Raw genomic sequence first — 19,138 nt, forward strand, 5'->3', positions numbered from 1 at the left:
TCCTGTATGCTTGTTATTGTGTGCTGAACAAAAGAAAAGGCCTGGAGCTACCGTTAATGTAATGAGTCATTTTCCTGCTATTAAAGTCATGAAATGTGTAGGTTCATACAAACTAATCTGGCCTTTTTAAAAAACAACTTTATTTAGTTTCCTACCAAGTTCAAGTTGACTTTAAGATGGAAAGTTCCTCTGCTGTTTGAAGAAACATGTAAATGGTAACCGAATTAAAGTTTATAAATAGATAGGGGCGACAATGGAAAAAGAGAAAAGCTATCTAAATGTATTAGTGAGCTAATGACTTCAAATCTTTTAAAACAGTTATGATACACAACATACATATATGCAACACTGGGCTGCTTTAATAGCAGTTTTCAGCCTTGAGTGATCACTAGCTGCTCATTAACGTTATAATGGACAGTCAGAAGTCAGTGTTTACACAGGTTTTAGAGAGTAAATCAACAAAAAGGACTCTCATACATTCATATCAAAACGCTTTACTGATATCACAAAAATCCAAATGATAAAAAATGAACATGTGGGTCAGTTAAATGAGATTTTCAGTTCATAATATAAAACTGGAAATGCATACAGATCACATCAAAAGTGCAAATGTGCTCAAGGACCATGTCACAATAAATAAGATTATTTACATCCTCACAGTTTAAAACTCACACACACACACACACACACACACACACACACACACACACACACACACAGACACGCCTCAAGGCTCAGCTGCTGGATAAAAAACATGTGCCACACAAACCAAAACAACAAGCTTTAAAGTGAAAAACCGCCCAGCATACATGATACTGGTCATACTGGTGGAGGAGGAAGAGGAGGCTCAGCTGTAGGTCACTTGTGAACAGACAGTGGTTAAAAGTGTAGTGGTTGATTTAAAGCTGCACTCGCAAAGCTGGCATGTTGGCGGCTCCAAACGGAGGCAAAAGTGTTAAATTCACAGAAATCAGGTCAGGTGACCAACCAGGCTTGTCTTTGATGACATCATAACAAAGAAAACCAATCAGAGTTTAAAGGGATACTCCGCTTAATGTTACGTTTTCATTATCTTATTACATTCTCTGTAAAGTAGTTGTCATGGTTAGTGGTGGAGTCCACCATTCCTGCACTAGATTCAAATTAGCTTCACACATCCTGCTGCTGCTTAACATTAAAAGCACTCACTGACAAACCAAAGGTGGCTTTTATTGTGAAGAAGCCACAGGAAGTGTCATGTATTTGTCACATAAATCTGACTGCCACTAAAAAAAACCAATCATTAAAGTGCACTTACCACCAGTAACCACAGGTGTCTTAAAGGACCAGTGTGTAGGATTTAGTGATTGGTGTACACTACACTCTAGTAACTGAACACCACTCGCGTCTGACCAGGGAATGAGTGCAGGAGAAACTACGGTGAGTGAAAAACGCGTGGAAGGCCCTATCATTCTGGGCTACTGTAGAAACATGGAAGGCGACCTGCAGCATCTGTAGATAAAAACGTCTCTTTCTCAGGTAACGAAAACACAATGATTCTTATTTCCAGGTGATTATACACCAATGAAAACATCCCGATTTCATTCCTGCCAATAGATCCTTCTAAATGTTACACACTGGACCTTTAATGACAAAAACTCTGAATGGAAACATCATCACCCCCGAGCTGAAACGCTTGAAAACACAGTTAAAGGTTCCCTGTGGAGGTTCAGACCTGCAGTTTGACTGCAAGCTTGGATGTGAACATTGTTGGATTTAAAATACTTAAAAGACAAATCTTTTGTGGGGAAGGAAATGCTCTCAACACATTTGTTAGACCTCAGCGTTACACACAGTGTTTGTTTACAGGACAACGCCACAGGGTCCCTTTAAGTGGGCCTTGCTGCTAATGAGCCTTTTCACACTTTGGGTCTGACTTTTCGAGAGGCCACCTGAGAGTTCTGCTCCTGGGATCAGAGCACAGTGCAGGCACCGGAGCGGGGCCGCCTGGCTCCAGAGGGCACAGACCTCTGCTGTGCTCCGTCTCTGTTTGCCTCTGCGTCGCTGCTCCCAGCAGCAGCAGCAGAGGAGGGAGGCCCTCCCTGGACGGCTGCCTCTGCTACGGTTTGGCCCCTGTCGTTGGTCTGCTTGGACCTGGACAGCCGTCTGAAGAGAGAGAGCTGAGAGGAGGACAAAGGAGAGATGTGAGCTATGAAATAAAAAGTGGACGTTCCTTCAGCTTATTATCTTGACAAAATTTGGTCTTAAAGGTTTAATAAACTGTACCCATCTTTCCCAGTGTTTCATGAATATGTCCAACTTTAGGTTGAGAGAAAAAGTAACTTTCCATAGAATATATATCTATTGTCACATCTATCCAATTATTTAGTGTAGGTCCGGTCTGCAACATCCATCTTTTAGTCAGGGCCTTTTTTCCTGCTGTAATGCACCCATTCAATATTTGTCAATAGCTATCAGTTCTGGGGGGATATAGCCTAAATACATGATTTTGAAATCAAATGGTATATCTGTGTTAAACCTCCTGTATTGCTTTATGTATATCTTTCCAGTTACTTCGTAGTTTTGGACATTCCCAGAACAGATAGTGACTTTGCACTAGCACTGAGAATTATTTTGGTGTACCGTCCTGAGTGGAGCGATGAAATATCTATCGTCAGTTCAATGCTGTCGTAGTTACTGTTGAAGAGATGCTCACACAAACAGTGCCCCGCCGGTTTGTTTTGAGTTGTTGTACCTTTTTGTTGGCGCCTGATTGGCTTTTGGAGCTGCCGTCTGTCGTCCCATTGGCTGGTTTGGGGCCATCGTCTGTCTTTTCTTTACCCGTAGTGTCGGGCTGCTCGGTGGTTTCAGCTTCTGTTGATAGAATAAATGAGTCAGAATTATTTTCCAGGTGAGTCTTTGCTTCTCACAGCGTGTTTTTTAAATTATAACTGTAACAGCTAATAGAACAAACCATCTTTCTGCTCCGCGTCCGGTGAGGATTCTTCTTTCAGCTCTTCGAGCTTCTGGAAAGATCACACGTTGCATTAGAGTCAACAGGAGTGATGAATAAATAAATAAAACATCAATAATAAACTTACAGGAGTCTGAGTCTCCTCTGTTTGTTTCTCTGACGAGTCGTCCACCTCAGCTGACGTGTCATCATCCTCTTCCTCAACTTCATCTTCATCAGCACTGTCCTCATCTTTTTCTCTTTCATCATCATCCTCTTCACCTTTGCTGCACGTCTGAGCAAATCCTTTACTCAGATCCTGACACAAAGAGTGAATTTAGACAACAACCATGTTTAATTCCAGTTTAGTTTTATTCCAATGAGACACAATAAAGTCTCGGGATAGTTTGATTTGGATATAATTTCCATCTTCAGATGTTTTTCGACTACGAGGTTAAATGAAATAATTTGGTGTACCGGTTGGGACAAGGTACAGTAGCAGGAAAGCTTCACACACAAGGGCTCAGGTTACTATCACACTAACCAACTAACCAAACAACAGGACACAAAGTGGAAGAAAAGTGAAGAGAAATACAACAATCCTGGTCAGATTCAGTGCCTGTGGACCTCGATCTGCTCTCTTTGAACAAACAGCACAAAACTCTCTTTAAACAAAGACGAGCAGCGGTGAGCTCCTCCTGACTGCAGCAGGGAATGATGGGAAGGGATTATAGGAGGGATTACAAAGACAGGAAGAAGAAAGCCTGAGTGTGAAAGGCTGGGTGAGTGGGAGCGGAAAAGCATCAGACATCTGAGTTTATGGAAATTTGACGAAAAGGATGGACTTTTTAAATAAGTCATTGAGGTTATTTATGAAGCAAAATATGTAACATTCTCATCCTGAAGACTTGATTCTAGTCTGACCATTCAAGATGTTCTGATAATAATATATCTGAAAATATTCTATATTTGACCTACGAACTTCACGTGAAAACAAAGCGACGTGACGGTTTCCAAAAGTTCTTTATTATCAGAGATTGGAGGAAGACTGCATGAAATGTTGACTTCAGCATCAGAAGGTCATTCAAAATACGACAACTTTATTCATAAACGTTTTTTTTTTTCTTTTACCTTAATGAGTGTAATCACAATGAGCTGACTTCACATCACAGTCACTTAAAATATGAGCTCTGCCTTCGGATCTTTGTGTTTCTGTGAGGTGTTACTACAACCTGTCACCTTCGTTCCCCTTTAGCTTCACTTACAGTCTCAGGTAGACACAGTATGCAGGAGAGAGATACACAAACATTCAGAAACAGGCAGTTTACCTCCAGCCTCCATCCCAAATTCATTTTATAGTCCTCATACTTTAAAAACAACCAACAACATGACAATAATAAACACAATTATTTATTAAAAACACAGAAAAGAACAAAAAGACAGAAACAGAAAAAGAAAGTAGAAAGGACGTAAAAGAATAATCCCAGTCAGAATATTTAAGAGCGTTCTGTATAATTATACTGTAGTGTACACCAATCCTACCATAATGGCTACTCTTCACTGCGGTGGCAATGCAGATCAGTGCTTAAAGGTTTCTGTAATACTGAGCTGCAACACAATACAATAGAAAATGTCCCATACTGCATCATTATGAGCATAACAACTAACTATTGTTCAACCAAGATATACCCATCTTTAAGCTGCCACAAAAAGAAGTAAACAAAACTTGAGACACATTTGATCAGTAAACAACATCAGTTACATAACAGCAATTATGTAATAACAAAAGCAGTTCTGAGTAAGAGAGAAGCAGCACAGAAAGCATAATGTGAACTGATGAAATAAGAGAGATATGAGCAGAAAGGCACCGTGATCAGAAGTTACCGCCGTGATCAGAAGTTACCGCCGTGATCAGAAGTTACCTCCGTGATCAGAAGTTACCTCCGTGATCAGAAGTTACCTCCGTGATCAGAAGTTACCTCCGTGATCAGAAGTTACCTCCGTGATCAGAAGTTACCGCCGTGATCAGAAGTTACCTCCGTGATCAGCACAAACACTGTTCTCAAATATACAAATACTAATATAGAAGCACCAAACCGGCGGGTTAAAAACAGACAAACAATAAAGCTCAGTAGAGTTGTTAATGATCCTCCGTGGGTTCGTCAGCAGGAGCTTCAGCCTTTATATCTTTACATAGAACAGCTGTTTGCTGCTTTATTTATTAACAGATGATTCATTATTAGTTATTGTTGTTTCTGAGGAGAAATCTTTGTCTGCTCCTTAATGACTGTAAACGGAGTAGGTCTGGATTTCAGACTCATTTGAAGGCTTCGTTATTTCAGGTTGAGGTACTGAGGTAACACATCATCCCAAAACTCCTCCGACTCGCCTGCTGCCTGACCTTTGACCCCTGACCTGAGTTTACTTTTAGATTTGGTACTTTGTCTTTTGACTTGAGCAGATTTTTTATTTTCAACAACCTCCTCTTCTTCTTCCTCCTCTTCTTCCTCCTCCTCCTCTTCTTCCTCCTCCTCCTCTTCTTCCTCTTCTTCCTCCTCCTCTTCCTCCTCATCTTTGTTATCAACCTCTTCCTCCTCCTCTTCCTCTTCTTTCTCATCTTTGTTATCAACCTCTTCCTCCTCAGCCTCTTCCTCCTCCTCTTCAGCCTCTTCCTCCTCCTCTTCAGCCTCTTCCTCCTCCTCTTCTGCCACTTCTTCGTCACTCTCTTTTTCCTCTTCTACCTCTTCCTCAGCACTCTCTTCCTCTGCTTCTTCTTCGTCTTCATTTTCACTCTCCTCCCCCTCCTCCTCTTCCTCTTCATTTTCACTCTCCTGCTCCTCCTCCTCAGCACTATCCTGTTTCTCCTCCTCTTCCTCCTCCTCCTCCTCCTCTTCTCCTCCCTCTGTCTCACCCTCAGCATCACTCTCCCCTCTCTCCTCCGAGGACTTTAAAGACTCACTTTCACCCTCCTCTTCCTCACCCTCGCTTTCCAAATCCCCCTCTTCTTCCTCACCTTCCTCATCCTTTTCAGACTCTCTTCCTTCGCTTTCTGTCTCCTGACTCGACCCTTTCTCATTTTCCTCCTCCTCCTCCTCCTCCTCCTCCTCTTCTTCTACATCACTTCCTTTGCTCTCTTTCTCCTCAGTCTCGTCTACACTTTCACTTCCTGCCGCTCCACTCGCTTCCTCCTCTTCCTCCTCCTCTACCTCAGCACCACTCTCATCTTCCTCCTCATCCTTCCCTCCCTCCTCATCTACATCAGTTTCTGACTCATCTTCTGGTTGAAGAGTGTCGCTGTCTTTGTCTTCTTCTTCTTCTCCTCCTGTTACTTTCTCGACACGGTTACTGACATCCTCCTCATCGTCATCCTCCTCATCGTCATCCTCCTCATCCTCCTGCTCCTCCTCATCCTCTTGCTCGCTTACTTCTGCACTCGTTCTCTGCCCTTCCTCTTCCTCCTCCTCACTTTCATCCGGACTCGTTTCCTTCCCGTCCTGACTCTCAGCTGCAGGTATGATGTTGATGCTGATCGCGGATTTGTTGCTAAAATCGGCAGCGTAGGATTCAGATTCCTCGCTCCGGGATTTTGTGATGCTGTCTTTCAGGATCCCCCGGCTGCTCTCGGATGGGGATGGCGACGCCGAGCTAAAACGTCTTCTGGAGGCCACCTCGTGCATTAATACCGATCCTGCTGCGAGAGAGGCTGCTCCAGCGAGCAGGCCGAGATCTGACGCCCCTTTCTGTTTTTGTGTCGCCACTCTTGAGCCTTTTTTTGACTGAGCCTCTTTTTTGTTTTTCTCATTCTTAGATTTTTTTGAAAAATCTGAGTTTTTTTTCCCCTCGGAGAGCAGCGGAGGGCTACGTAAGCTCTCTTCATTCAAGGCATCACTCAGATGAAACTCAGGTGAGCCTGTGCGACTGCGTTTACCTGGCGAGCTAACTCCTGCACGTTGACTTTGCACGACCATCGGTTTGCTTTTCACCCTGACAGGTTGCTTCACTTTGGCCAATGCAGACTTAGATTCTCTCTTTTTTGGTTCAGGACTTTGTTCAGAGTCTGGTACCAGCTTCCTGCCAACCTCTATCAGCTGGCTTTTCCCCTGAACTTGCCTGAGCCGCTGCTTGGACGCCGCCTTCCTAATGTCCCCTACACTCGGAGGTTTGTTTTTACTGGCTTTCCCCTGCAGATCTTCTATGGCCATGATCAGATTCTCTTTGTTCTGGATGGCTGTTTTCTGTCTCTGTGAGCTCTGAGAGGCCAGAGAGCGAGCGCTGTGGCCCCTCAGGAGCTCGGTGGGTAACGCCCGGCGAGGAGAAACAGTCTCGCTCTTCTGAGACGGGGAAGTGGAAGAGAAACTGCTCTGCTTCAAGAGCTTTCTCTCCTTTTTTTGGTTCTCTTTCTGCCCTTTACCATGCTTACCCTTTCTCTATCCCCAGCACGAGAAAGCAAGAAGAGGATGAAAAAGAGGCATGCATTAGAGAGGAAAAGAGAAATCAAAAGAGAAAATCTGAAATGTATGACGGAATAATGGGAAATGTTCATCAGGTTTCACAACTCTTCCTCAAACCTTTTGGTTTCTCTTCCTTTTACCAAGGTGGTATATGAGGTTGATTCTGAACTCTGGTAAACCGGTCCCTTAAATATAGAAGAATTCAGACGCTAACTAGCAAGCTAATATTTATAAATTGTCAAATTTGCGATTGACCAATCATTGATTGAAAAATGATTGCAAGGTGGTGTAGAATTTTACAGGACAGGAGGAAGTTGACCGAGGCTTTCTCAACTGTTATTGGAGCACAGAGCAAAAAGGGGCGGGACTTAGTCACATGACTAATTGAGGATTATCAGAGTAAAGAAAGAAAACAACCTCAGATATCAACCTGATGGAGGAGAAACTGGTGTTGAGGAGGAGAATTGTGCAACAATGAGAAGAATGACGGGGAAGCGAGGAATCAATATGGCTGCTGTTAATGTGAAAAATGCTCAAACCTATTAGCTTTAGCTTTAGCCAGAGTTTGAGTTACCTTCTGAACTGGAGACAGAGTGAGTGTTTTATCACTGGGATCCATCTTCATCACGTGTGTCTATAAGCAGGAATAAAAAAAAAAGGAAAATGAATCCACAATGTTACACTTCTCAGTCTTATCATTTGTCAGACTCGCTGGTTTCTCACCATGTTGAGGAAGTCTGTGGTGTCTCCCAGGCCTTTAACGCTGTCGGTGTCGGTCAGGCTCTCCACAACGCTGTCTGTCTCGCCCCCTGTCTGCTCTGACGAGGTACAAAACGGGACAGCAAGTTAGTCCAGTTTTCTGCAGCACTTCAGAAAACAGCAAAACATTATAAAACATCCTGATCCCAGCGTGTCAAAGCCTTTTTATTCTTTAGAAACGAAGGCAATGTGTCCCAATTTAGGCTGCTGTTTCTTTTTGCTAAAGCTTTTGCTGAGACAACTTTCACCTGAAGATCTGAAAGCAGCTGAAATCTTTAAATCTGAACACAAATCCTACCGTTTTAGTCTTGTTTCAAATGTTTTATGGCCAATAGATTTTTATCATTTTCAAAATGCTTTTATGATCTACCATCTATTTTATTATCTTTTATCCTTTTAAATCACATTTTAATCTTCCATCTTTCTATTAAAATATATTTTTAATTAGATTTCCTGTTTGCTTTTGCCTTATTGTCAGCTATCTGTAAAGCCCCAGGAGTTGCACTTACCTGTAAAAAAATGCTTGACAAATCAATTCTGATTTGATTTTGATTCAACTAGAGCGAAGTTATGTTCTTTCTATCCTAATTAAAATACTGAATCTGTTGGTCTGATCCAGGAGGAAACATGTGAGGGAGGACTAGGAGGAGGAGGGTGCGGAGGTGAGGTAGGTACCCTGGTGGTTTGACCCTGCGCTCCTGTGTTGGTGAGTGCCGTTGAGCACCTTTCTGTGGCTCAGCTCAGGCGGAGGCAGTCTAGGCGGGATGGTCTGGCTGGAGACGGGCAGCGGCGGGTGGAGGTAGCCAGGTATCATGGCGGGCAGCGTGCGGAACATGGTGCCGAACTGGTCCGGAGATCTTTCCTGCAGGGGAAGTGGGGGGGAGGGACTTCATTTAGAGGTCTATTTACTTTTTTAACTTGTTTAAAAGTTAAAAGTCGATATAAGAAAGTCCGTATTAAATGGGATTTGTGTATCAGCGCTGTTTTGTGAATCATATCTTGGTTTGATCGATGGAGCTCTACCCACCTTCTCCCTCCTGCGAACTCGAGCCGAGAGGCTCCTCTGCAGGGTGGAGGAGTCAGCCGTTCCCCCAAGCAGCTCCACGAACGGCTTCTCCAGGAAATCTTCCGTCACGTCGTCGTCCTCCAAAATCACATCGCCACATTCGGGATCCCTCGGCCGCGCCAGCACCACCATGTGACAACCGCCACACGTCGCCTGTACAAACACACAGTCCCTTGTTATTAAAGATTACTGTATCACACACATTAGTACCCAGATAAAAATATCAAAATTAAACAATTTCTAATGTTGATAGTAATAATAAAAACTAAATAAATACCAACCAACTGATAAATAACTATATCAAATGTGAATACAAAATAATTCATTTATAATATATAAAATACAATAAATAATCATACTGATAACAATAAAATTAACATTTTATAATGACATAAAAACATATTGTAAAAATATAAACATGTCAAAATAAATAACAATAATATGTATGGGATAAATATATAAACAAATATAAAAAGATGTTACGATTTAACATAAAAATAAACAAAAATATAAGATGAATGAATAAAAAGAGACTAAGACTAAGACACATACAGCCTGAACGTTGTACTTGAGGAAGCGCGGACACAGAGTTGGTTTAAACTGGTTGGTAAAGTTTTCTTCTCCCAGGCCCAGTTTGCCGTGTCTGCCGTCTCCAAACGTGTACAGCAAACCGCAGTCTTAAAAAACAACAGCAACACTTCAATAAAATGTAATGAGACAATCAATTAAATCAGAGGCGGTGGTGAAATAAAGGCAGTGTTCACCTGTGACGACGGCAGTGTGGTTCTCTCCACAGGTCACCTGACACACTCGTCCCTTCCTGAAGTGCTCGACGGGCCGCGGCAGCCGTGATTCGAAGATGAACGTCCCGTGACCGAGCTGTCCGAACTGACCGAGACCGAACGTGAACACGTCGTCGTCTGAAAGAAGCACACAGACGGACAAAAGCACAGTATTTGATCAGATGTAGAAATGGACCTCAGATGTGTGCAGCCATGTTTGTAGTTTTTTTTAAAGCTATGTCACTCTGGAGGTTCACTACCTGTCAGCGCCACCGTGTGTCCGCCTCCGCAGGCCACCTGTATCACCGGCTCCTTGATGCTCTTCACCAGCTGAGGGACTCTGTGCCGGGCCAGCTGGTCCGTGCCCAGACCCAGTTTGCCGCTGTCTCGCTCGCCAAACGTGTACAGACCTCCGTCGACTGAGATACAGAGGACAACTGACCATAAAGTCTCCGTTTCCACATGAAATTATAATTTGGATTTAATTTCGATGTGCTTCAACAACCAAACAAAATCTCAAAGTTGAGTTTGAAGGTTCATTCCTGATTGAGAAGCTTTCAGCCACACCTCATGGTCTTCATCAGTGGATGTAGTTTGCTGTGTTTGATAAATTAGTTATTTCATAAAGTAGCTTTGTCACGTGATCACAACTGAGCAAACGCCATCTGCTGATGAAGACCACAACATTTGGCTGAAAGCTCCGGAGGAAGTGGATCTTGAGTTAAGAATGTTTTGTCAAACTATCAACTGGTTCAGAATTAACAATTAGTTTCAGATGTTCACTTTCTGTCACCCGATTGGTTCATTTAAAGATCTCTATTTAAAATACTCCCGCCCAGTAATCCTCTGCCGGTTGTTCCCAACCTCGTCTGTGCTCACCCGTCACTAAGGCAGAGTGGTAGTATCCGCAGGACACCCAGCTGATCGGTCGTCCCACGTTGACTTCCTGTGGCGAGGAGGCGTGGCTCTCCTTCCCCAAACCGATCTGACCCTCCGTGTTGTCGCCCCACATGAACAGTTTACCGCCCTCTATAAGGGGCAATAGATAAAGACATCATCTATAAAACATGTGTGACGCTGGAAAGGTAACACCATGTGCTTTAAAAACTCTTGTTCTCATCAGAATGTAATTATTTTATTCATTGCAGGACGGATGTCTGTGTTCTGTGCAACGCATTCACATGGGACATTGTTCAATTATTTACAGATTAAATCTAAATATAATTCTAAAATTTTAGTTTAGATAAAAAATGAATTGAAAAATAAATGTAACATATGCATTTAATCAGCATTTTACGACAACATCAGCCAGAACGTCACCTGTGAGAGCAGCGGAGGTGTTGGAACCGGCAGCGAGCATTTTGATTGGTCCTTGTGAATCAAAGATGGCGATCCTCTGGAAGGCCGTCCTCTCCTCGCAGTCACCGAGCCCCAGCTGACCCTCGCTGTTCCCGCCCGAGGAGAACACTTTTCCCTGAGCTACAAAAGGAAACAAAACGGATTCCTCAGTCGTGTTTCCGACAAACGGCGTCGGACCTCGTCGGACTCAGATACCGACCTGTGCAGATGAGAGTGTGGTTTCTTCCACACGCCACGAGCTGAACTTTCTCAGACTTTAGAGCTGAAATCACACAAAACACATTTTAACGAACAAACCTATTATTGTTACAAAGCCACAACTTCAGCAGTCAGTTTATCTCTGAGCTGGAAACGTCACTCTTGAACTTGGGAGCAAGTTTCAGTTCCTGCTTTTTCCAGAGCTTTCAATCATAGCACAGGGGCTTCATGTGGAGGTTTTCTGCTTTTCTCTGTTTAATATCACATTAAACTGAATATCTTTGGGTTTCGGACTGACGAATCCAGAGATTTAAAAAAAGCCACCTTGGAAACACTTTTGGACATTTTTCACTATTTTCTGAGATTTTAGAGATCGAACGATTAATTGATTAATCTATAAAATAATGGCAGATCGTTAGTTGCAGCCCCAGTTGAGGAGCTGTTCTGATTTTTTAAGGACTTTTCTACCATGCTGGTTTAAAATTAAGTGTTAATTTCTCCGTTAGACTCACATTTCTCACATTAAGAATTGTTTTTCTCTCATGACTAAATTCATACTTCAGTACTTTAATATATATTTAAAAAGAATCCACAATAAAAAGTATAACTTCCACATTAAAACCCTAAAAACTCCTTCAACCTCATTAAAAATCCCATAATCTATTAAATATGCAAATTGTGTTGATTTCTAAAGCTTTCCTGCAGGACACAAGATGTCTCCTCCTTCATGTGCACTGGTGGATCACACTGTATTAGTCCCATACAAACATATATTAGCAGGAGGGCAAAGAAATCCGAGCAGCAACCGATTGTCTCTCAGCAGCGTCTCTGTCTCTCTAGATTAGACCAGATTATGGGCCCTCCAGATTGGGATTATAAGGGAAACAAATCTCTGGGTTCCCCCTTCACGCGTCATATGAAGGCTACCAGGGGCACTTATTTCTGTTTAGCACATATCCTACTTTTTAAACTTTGGAAATATATTCTATAGTCCCTAAATGAGTTTCCTGTCCACTGCTGCTGCGGAGGCTGAAGGCAGCTGTCAGTGGCAGCAGTTACACACAATACTCTCTGTTTCTGGACTAAATTAAGGAACAGAGAGCTATTTAAAGACCGACCTTTGACACAAGTAGGCTTGTTCACAGTCACTTTGGACCCCAGACCAAGCTGGCCCCAGTTGTTGCTGCCAAACATGAAGAGTTTCCCATTTTCTGTGGAGACAAAGACAGAAGTTCCTGAAAGCGTTGGTTTATTTCCAGGGTGCTTGAGCTGGAGGGTTTGGTTTTAAGTGATACACCACACCAGTGAAGGGTTGGAGATTTTATCCAGCATTAGCTCTTTGCTCATTAAACAGAATCAGTAAACACTTTTTAATACAGTTCCATACCTTAAACATGTGTCTTACCTGTTATTAAGGCGGTATGTTCGTCCCCGCAGGCTATCTTTATGGGGACGTCATTCTTAAGCCAGAATTTACTGGGGATGTTGTCGGCAAATTTGCTCTTTCCAAAAGTGAAAACTGCTCCTGATTCTGACAGAGAGAGAAAGAAGTGACGAGTCAGACTAAACCAAACACGATTATTATTGAATTTGTCAAACCGAAAATGAACATATAAATATGTGTTGATACAGCTGCTTAAATATGACGATTTCTTAAATATCACTGTTGGTCAAACAAAATGAGGAATTTGAGAACTTCACTTCACAGCTGTGGTAACTCACGACCGACATCATTTCTGACATTTAATAGACAAAATCCAACATCTAAAGGCTGAAACTGAACAAAGTCCAAAGTCCACCTGGGAAAACTGCTCACCCACCTACAGATCGTACAGATTTTATTGATTATTTAGGTATTTATTGTATTGGTTTGTCACCTGAACACCAGCCGCTGTACTCTCTAGGATCACACTGATTTTAATGTTGTGATTCACTGTCCTCCATCTCATAATGTCCAATTAACCAAAATCTTTTAATTAAAAAAAGTAGATAATTAAATCAACGGCGTATCTGGAGGAGAGGAAGAAGTGCTAAGATTATTATACGATACCTTTACTGGGCCATTATACAAATATATAATCCTTCTTATAATACACATTGTTAAGACTATATTATACTTGCACTGTGCAAATCTAAGTCTGTATAATTTTGTCCTGTGCAATTATACTTATTTTTTAATATATTATACATATTTTAATTAATTTATAACATATAAATTTGATTTTATTTGTGCCACTACCTCTGGCTGTAATATATATATATATATGTATGTATGTTTAGTATAAGATAAGACTTTAGATAAGACTGAGCCCACACAAAAGTAAAAATAAAATAGAAGAAATATAATAAACAGCTTTTTTATGTACAGATGTGATTGATAAGGTGGAAATATAGGCTATAGACATCAGGCTATAAATGCTACACACCGTGTGAGTATTCAATAATCTGTGCAATGTTCTATCAAACATATCTGAATATATAAACGTGTATATAGTGCACATACAGCTGTTATTTTCTTTTTATATTATTTGATATTATTTTTGCATTTGTACTTTCCTGTGTGGGATCAATAAAACTTATTCTATTTGACTGAAAGCTGCAAAACCTTACTGTAAAAACACTCAACTAGTAGTAAATGTTATGAGTTTATAGAGATTATACTCTGTGAAAATAAAGGCATTGATTGGGAACAAATGTTTAATGGTATTATTGGATTAGTATTAATGATGCGTTCATGTGCAAACAGGATTTTTATGCAGCGGCTGGTGAAGGTGAAGCTCATTAAAATATAAAAGTTCCCACTTAAATGTAAAGTTAAAGTATAAAGTTAAAGTGAGTGTAGTAATGTACACGAGCTTCTGAATCGATCATATAATAACAACATGACATTCATATTTAATCACAAAAACAAACTTTTAAAGTGCTTCACAGTCCAGAAGAGGGAAGAAGGTGAATACAAACATAAATATCAAATAAAGTAAAGCACTAAAGCGGTTTAACCGGACACAATAAGCGACAGACTGACAGGTTGAAGCGGAGAAAGTGGGTTTATTATTCCCGTTAGCCCGCGGAGCTAAAGCCGAAGCTACCGCGAACTCCCGCGCTTTAAAGACGTCGAACTCACATTTCCCGTTTAAATGTGTCCGTTACGAACCCGCAGCAGCGTGAAGCGAGGAGATAACCGTCGTTATTTACCTGGTATGCCGTTCTCAGCCTCCCCTGCCATCTCTGCGGGACTTTAATCCGCTTTGCTCGGCGTCGTGGGCGTGTTGGTGCTGCTGCCCCTCTTGTTTTCGACTCTGACAACCCGGAAGTAAACAAAACGTCTCCTAGGCTACGACGTCGACCACGTGACCGTTAAAGGCCTCGCGCGCTTTCAATTAAGAGGATTTTTGCAGTTTTTTACTTTTATCAGCAGAAATAAATTATAATGTTTTAATACAAACTTTATTGGTGGAGCAGTTTTACATGCAGCCACGATACAAGAAGAGGACTCATCATATTTCTAGTTAGTATTTGCACTTGATTGAATTACATAATACTTTAAGAATAATTATTTTATTATGCTGCCAAATGCAAGTTCTGTGACACCAACGAGCTTTTCCTTTCCCATAAACCACTTGCTCTACTTTGTGACTAGAGCTCTTGAACTTTTTGTCGTTAGGTTGTTTTATTTTGTTTCAATTTGCTTTTTGTGGCTTCATATTTTTCCTTCTTAATTTCTTTCTTTATTGACAAATGTAACTTTGCAGCTCTGTTTTTTGTTACCGTTATACTATTACTACTATACTCAGGTTAGAGCTTCTAACAGATAAATCCAGGTAGCAGATCATGACACAAAAATGACAAAGCAATCTTGGATGACGTAAGAAGAGCATCTTTCACAGAGGGAACATCACTCGTCTAAACCCAGCTCTGTTAAAGCTTTAAACACACCTTTCCCCCCAACTTCACAGGAAACTTCTGAGGCACAAATATATAAATGAGAGGAAAGATTACACAGGTTCTTTAGTTTGTTTTGTGCATTTCTACTCAGTGGAGAACGCACAGGAGACTCCCCAGTGATCACTGATGTAGCAGCCACACTGCAGCTTCTCCAGCCCTATCGTGGCCATGCTGTCAGGCTCCACCTGCGGGACGCCGTCTTTGGCAGCCCGGCGCAGATACAGCCGGTCGAAGCGGAGGCGACACTTGAACTGAAAGTCCCTGTTGGTGTTGACGTGGGCGTCCCATGTGTAGCGGCAATGCTCCGGCTCTCCCAGCTGCTCCCACACATCACAGACGCAGCTGGGAAGGCCCACTTTGACCACCTAGGATGGGATGGCAGGTAGGTAAAAAGAGGTGAGTTTTATGAATTACTACATGAACAGTTACATGCATGGAGCTTTACAGACATCAGTCTTTGGCGGTCTATTGGGAACGTTTTTTAATCACAGTACCAGAAGTGGCCATTAACTGTTTGCTAAAAGGGAACATTGGACTGTACGTTAGTGAGCAAGGCAACTTCAAGTCACTTATGTGAGGAAATTCACGATTTACAATGTCTCATCCCTACTCATCACATTGTCAGAAAACATCCTGCTGGAGCTCTGAATGGAAGAGACAAACCTCAGAGTCTCTCAGGTTGGTGTCTCCTCCAAACAGGACGGTGACATCATCAGGCGCCTCCGTCATCCTCTTCATCACCAGTCGCAGCTGTCTCATGCGCTCTCCTGCATTGGCCTTACAGCTCTCCAAATGGGACGTCATCAGACAAAGCTTCTGGCCTTTGAACAGCACCTGATTTGGAAGGAGGGACATTTTTACGCCATTGCACCGAGTAGAAGTGAAACAATTTTCTTTGGATAGCACCTTCACAGACTCATGACTGTGCACCGACCTGAGCGACAATCAGGTTCCTCATCATCCGACTGGATGGATAGGTGACTAGCTCGCTGTGCAGCAGTGTGATTCGTGACTTCTTCAACATCATCCCGATGAAGTAACCCTCATTACCACCTGATCAGCATGAAGGAACGGCGATAAGGTTCACAACAGGATGGATTTTAAGGCTCTTTTGATTGTTTTTAAGGCCATACATGGGCAGGGACCTCTCTGCTCCCACACCAACGCTTAATAAAAGAAGTAAGTTAACAGAACTGAATCCTCACTCATTCACATGAATTAAACCCAACTCAAAAATGTATCGTTGAAGCAACTTACATTATAACAGTGTAAGCATTAGCATTTTTATTTCAGTTTATGAATGAAATTATAAATCAAAATAAGTCTTAATCTTAATAAAAGTGTAAATATTGTGATGTTTTATGTAATGTAAGATATATATCTTTGCAATAGCTTTTGGTTGCTCTTAGTGGGTTTTAGTATTTTATTATCTTATATTACATTTTATTTATTGTTCTTACAGTTTGATTTTATTTTACATTCATGCACATATTTGAAGATTGTTGTTGATATTGTAAATATGCCTTTTTCACTATTCCAATTGAATAGAATAGAATAGAAAGCCTTTATTGTCATTATATACAGTACAATGAAATTTGAAGAGCAGCTCCGTAAAAGTGCACACATAATTAGCCTGATATAAAAGACTATACAATAAATACAATACAATAAATACATTAGTGTACTTGATTGTGTGCCCTAAACTTTAATTTGTTTAGTACTTTGGTCAACTCTGATTGTTTTAAATGAGGATGAATATATTAAAAGCGAATACTGTGTGCTGTATTTGTTCTGGCGAATGGATCAGACTTTTACTGAAGTATTAATAGTGAAAATACTTATCAGGAGTAAAGTACAAGCTGAACATGATAACATTAACATTAACAATGAAGCATGCTCTGACTGCAGGACTTACAGAGAAGAAATAATCCTATATGTACATTTTGAGTGACGCTCTGTAAACCCAAAGCAAAATCTTGCCCAGGGCCGCGTAAAAGGTTCAAGGCGGCCCTGTTTCTCACGTGTACCTTCAATGAACGTGTAGTTGGCCTCCAGACGTTTCTTCATGAAGCGGATGTATGGTTGGATGAGCTCCTGAAGAAACACCACGTCAGGAGAGTGTCTATGAGGAGATTAATGGAAGGAGACAGAACTATTCAAAACTGAACCTTCAAATCCTCATAATCTCAGTAACTGCAACAATGTGATTGAGCAGAATCACTTTCACTGGAGTTTAAATAAATAAATAAATAAATTAGTGATTGTACCTCAGCTGTAGTCGTATCAATGAGATTTCTGCTGCCAAAAGAGGTGAAGGTGCTTATAACTTTGAAAAAGGCCATTAAAAATGTCAGCAAAAACATTCATTTCCAGACTCAAGTTTTTACTGGAGCTAATATCTACACTGTAAATCACTTTAAGCTGGTTAACCTTCAAAAAGAAAGTTTTAACTTTATTTTTTATCCCCCATTGTTCTTCTCTTTGTTTCATCTGCTGTTTTCCTGTAAAATACTTTGTAACTTTGTTAAGAAAAGTGCTAGATAAGTTTATTATCATTATATATCCCAGCAACTCTTTTTTAAGTCAAGTTGTGTTGTGAAATGTTTAGAAATTAGAAATCTGAAGTTGTAATAATTAATAAAACGTATATATGTACTTCAAGTTTAGGGAAAAAAAGATTAGTTGATTCAACTAAATTCCTGTATTTTGTTTTACAGTGGAACAGAGATATGGTGGGGAAATGAACCCGAAACTAACTGAGAGAAAATATGTTTCCACAGACACAACAGACCATAACAGTGTCCATAATTTACGAGATTAAGTAAGAGCAGAGACCTCTCGCTCTCTCGGGCTGTTTCTCTCCATCGAGCCCATCCACATTCCAGCAGATCAGCGACAGTTTGCTGTTTTCTTCTTTATCTTTGGTTTCTGCTGTGGCATCGCTGCAGACAGCACGTCTGTCGGCTGTGGAGCTGCTGCTCTTTATTTCCGACGACTCTTTCACAGCACAGGCTTTCTCCATGTCGCTTTTGAAGAATATTGGTAAAGATTCGGCTCATAAGGATTAAACCTGCAGCACAGTCATACTTACTTACGGTGACTCATGTGAAGACGTGGAGCTTCAGTTTCTGTTGTGCAGTTACACATCACATGACCGTAATAAGACCTATCCTATCTTTACGTATGCACCCTAACGTTATAAAATATTAATAAATGATTTTTTCATGAACCAAAGTAGCAATACCACAGTTTGAAACAGCCTGTTAGAAGTCCTGCATGCATTCAAAATCCATGTGCCACACCCTGTGCACTAAAGAAAGCCCTATTTTATCTGGTAAATCACTACTCACTGACTGTAGAGTCTGTAGTTGTACTAGTTTGTGTTGAGTGCTGTAGTGTGTTGGTCATTTTGAATAAAAAGTACATTCATGGAATTTCTTTGAGGTCAGTTCTTATTGTAAGCATTAATATTTGTATTATTGAACCAGGTAGGGCTGCACAATTAATCTGAATTACTGAAAGTGCAGTGCACCAGGTTAGAGGGCTCCTTGTACAATTAAAGCATTACTTGTCTGAGAACCCATTTATCATGATCTATGATCTATGATAGATTATTATTATTATTATTATTATTATTATTATTATT

General features: G+C 41.1%; 2 protein-coding genes across 12 annotated transcripts; both read right to left on the reverse strand.

Moving 5' to 3' along the window:
• Positions 1 to 3,936: 3,936 nt before the first annotated feature.
• Positions 3,937 to 14,893, reverse strand: rpgrb (retinitis pigmentosa GTPase regulator b). Of its 10 annotated transcripts, none has more exons than XR_007888144.1 (15): positions 14,743 to 14,893; positions 12,953 to 13,078; positions 12,666 to 12,758; positions 11,549 to 11,611; positions 11,311 to 11,469; positions 10,870 to 11,019; positions 10,251 to 10,409; positions 9,973 to 10,128; positions 9,761 to 9,885; positions 9,170 to 9,361; positions 8,818 to 9,004; positions 8,107 to 8,201; positions 7,958 to 8,017; positions 4,969 to 7,359; positions 3,937 to 4,854 (listed from the first exon to the last, which is right to left on the reverse strand). XR_007888144.1 is itself a non-coding variant. In XM_051427848.1 (14 exons), exons 1-14 carry the CDS (start codon positions 14,771 to 14,773, stop codon positions 5,266 to 5,268), a joined length of 3,636 nt encoding a protein of 1,211 aa, XP_051283808.1. In that variant the 5' UTR covers positions 14,774 to 14,893; the 3' UTR covers positions 3,937 to 5,265. The 10 variants fall into 10 exon arrangements, 2 of the variants coding, with proteins under 2 accessions (XP_051283808.1, XP_051283806.1); XR_007888143.1 differs by having other exon boundaries at positions 3,937 to 4,892; XR_007888137.1 differs by having other exon boundaries at positions 3,937 to 4,930.
• Positions 14,894 to 15,408: 515 nt separating this feature from the next.
• LOC127378717 (tyrosyl-DNA phosphodiesterase 2-like) lies at positions 15,409 to 19,083 on the reverse strand. Of its 2 annotated transcripts, none has more exons than XM_051427929.1 (5): positions 18,584 to 19,083; positions 17,520 to 17,614; positions 16,427 to 16,545; positions 16,156 to 16,326; positions 15,409 to 15,857 (listed from the first exon to the last, which is right to left on the reverse strand). In XM_051427929.1, exons 1-5 carry the CDS (start codon positions 18,637 to 18,639, stop codon positions 15,576 to 15,578), a joined length of 723 nt encoding a protein of 240 aa, XP_051283889.1. In that variant the 5' UTR covers positions 18,640 to 19,083; the 3' UTR covers positions 15,409 to 15,575. The 2 variants fall into 2 exon arrangements, with proteins under 2 accessions (XP_051283889.1, XP_051283888.1); XM_051427928.1 differs by having other exon boundaries at positions 18,306 to 19,080.
• Between the last annotated feature and the right edge of the window lie 55 nt (positions 19,084 to 19,138).

Source organism: Dicentrarchus labrax, unplaced genomic scaffold (assembly GCF_905237075.1).
Source record: "Dicentrarchus labrax unplaced genomic scaffold, dlabrax2021, whole genome shotgun sequence".
In the NCBI taxonomy this organism is placed as follows: Eukaryota; Metazoa; Chordata; class Actinopteri; family Moronidae; genus Dicentrarchus; species Dicentrarchus labrax.

Excerpts from the sequence above, each read along its gene's own strand:
- rpgrb (XM_051427846.1), bottom strand. The coding sequence starts at position 14,773 with ATGGCAGGGGAGGCTGAGAACGGCATACCAG. Across the intron at positions 9,886-9,972 it reads CCACACTGCCGTCGTCACAG|ACTGCGGTTTGCTGTACACG; the intron begins GTGAACACTGCC and ends TTGTTTTTTAAG. Across the intron at positions 9,362-9,760 it reads TCAAGTACAACGTTCAGGCT|GCGACGTGTGGCGGTTGTCA; the intron begins GTATGTGTCTTA and ends GTGTTTGTACAG.
- LOC127378717 (XM_051427928.1), bottom strand. The coding sequence starts at position 18,514 with ATGGAGAAAGCCTGTGCTGTGAAAGAGTCGTCGGAAATAAAGAGCAGC. Across the intron at positions 16,546-17,519 it reads CAACTACACGTTCATTGAAG|GTGGTAATGAGGGTTACTTC; the intron begins GTACACGTGAGA and ends CATGCTGATCAG. Across the intron at positions 16,327-16,426 it reads GGAACCTGATTGTCGCTCAG|GTGCTGTTCAAAGGCCAGAA; the intron begins GTCGGTGCACAG and ends CTTCCAAATCAG.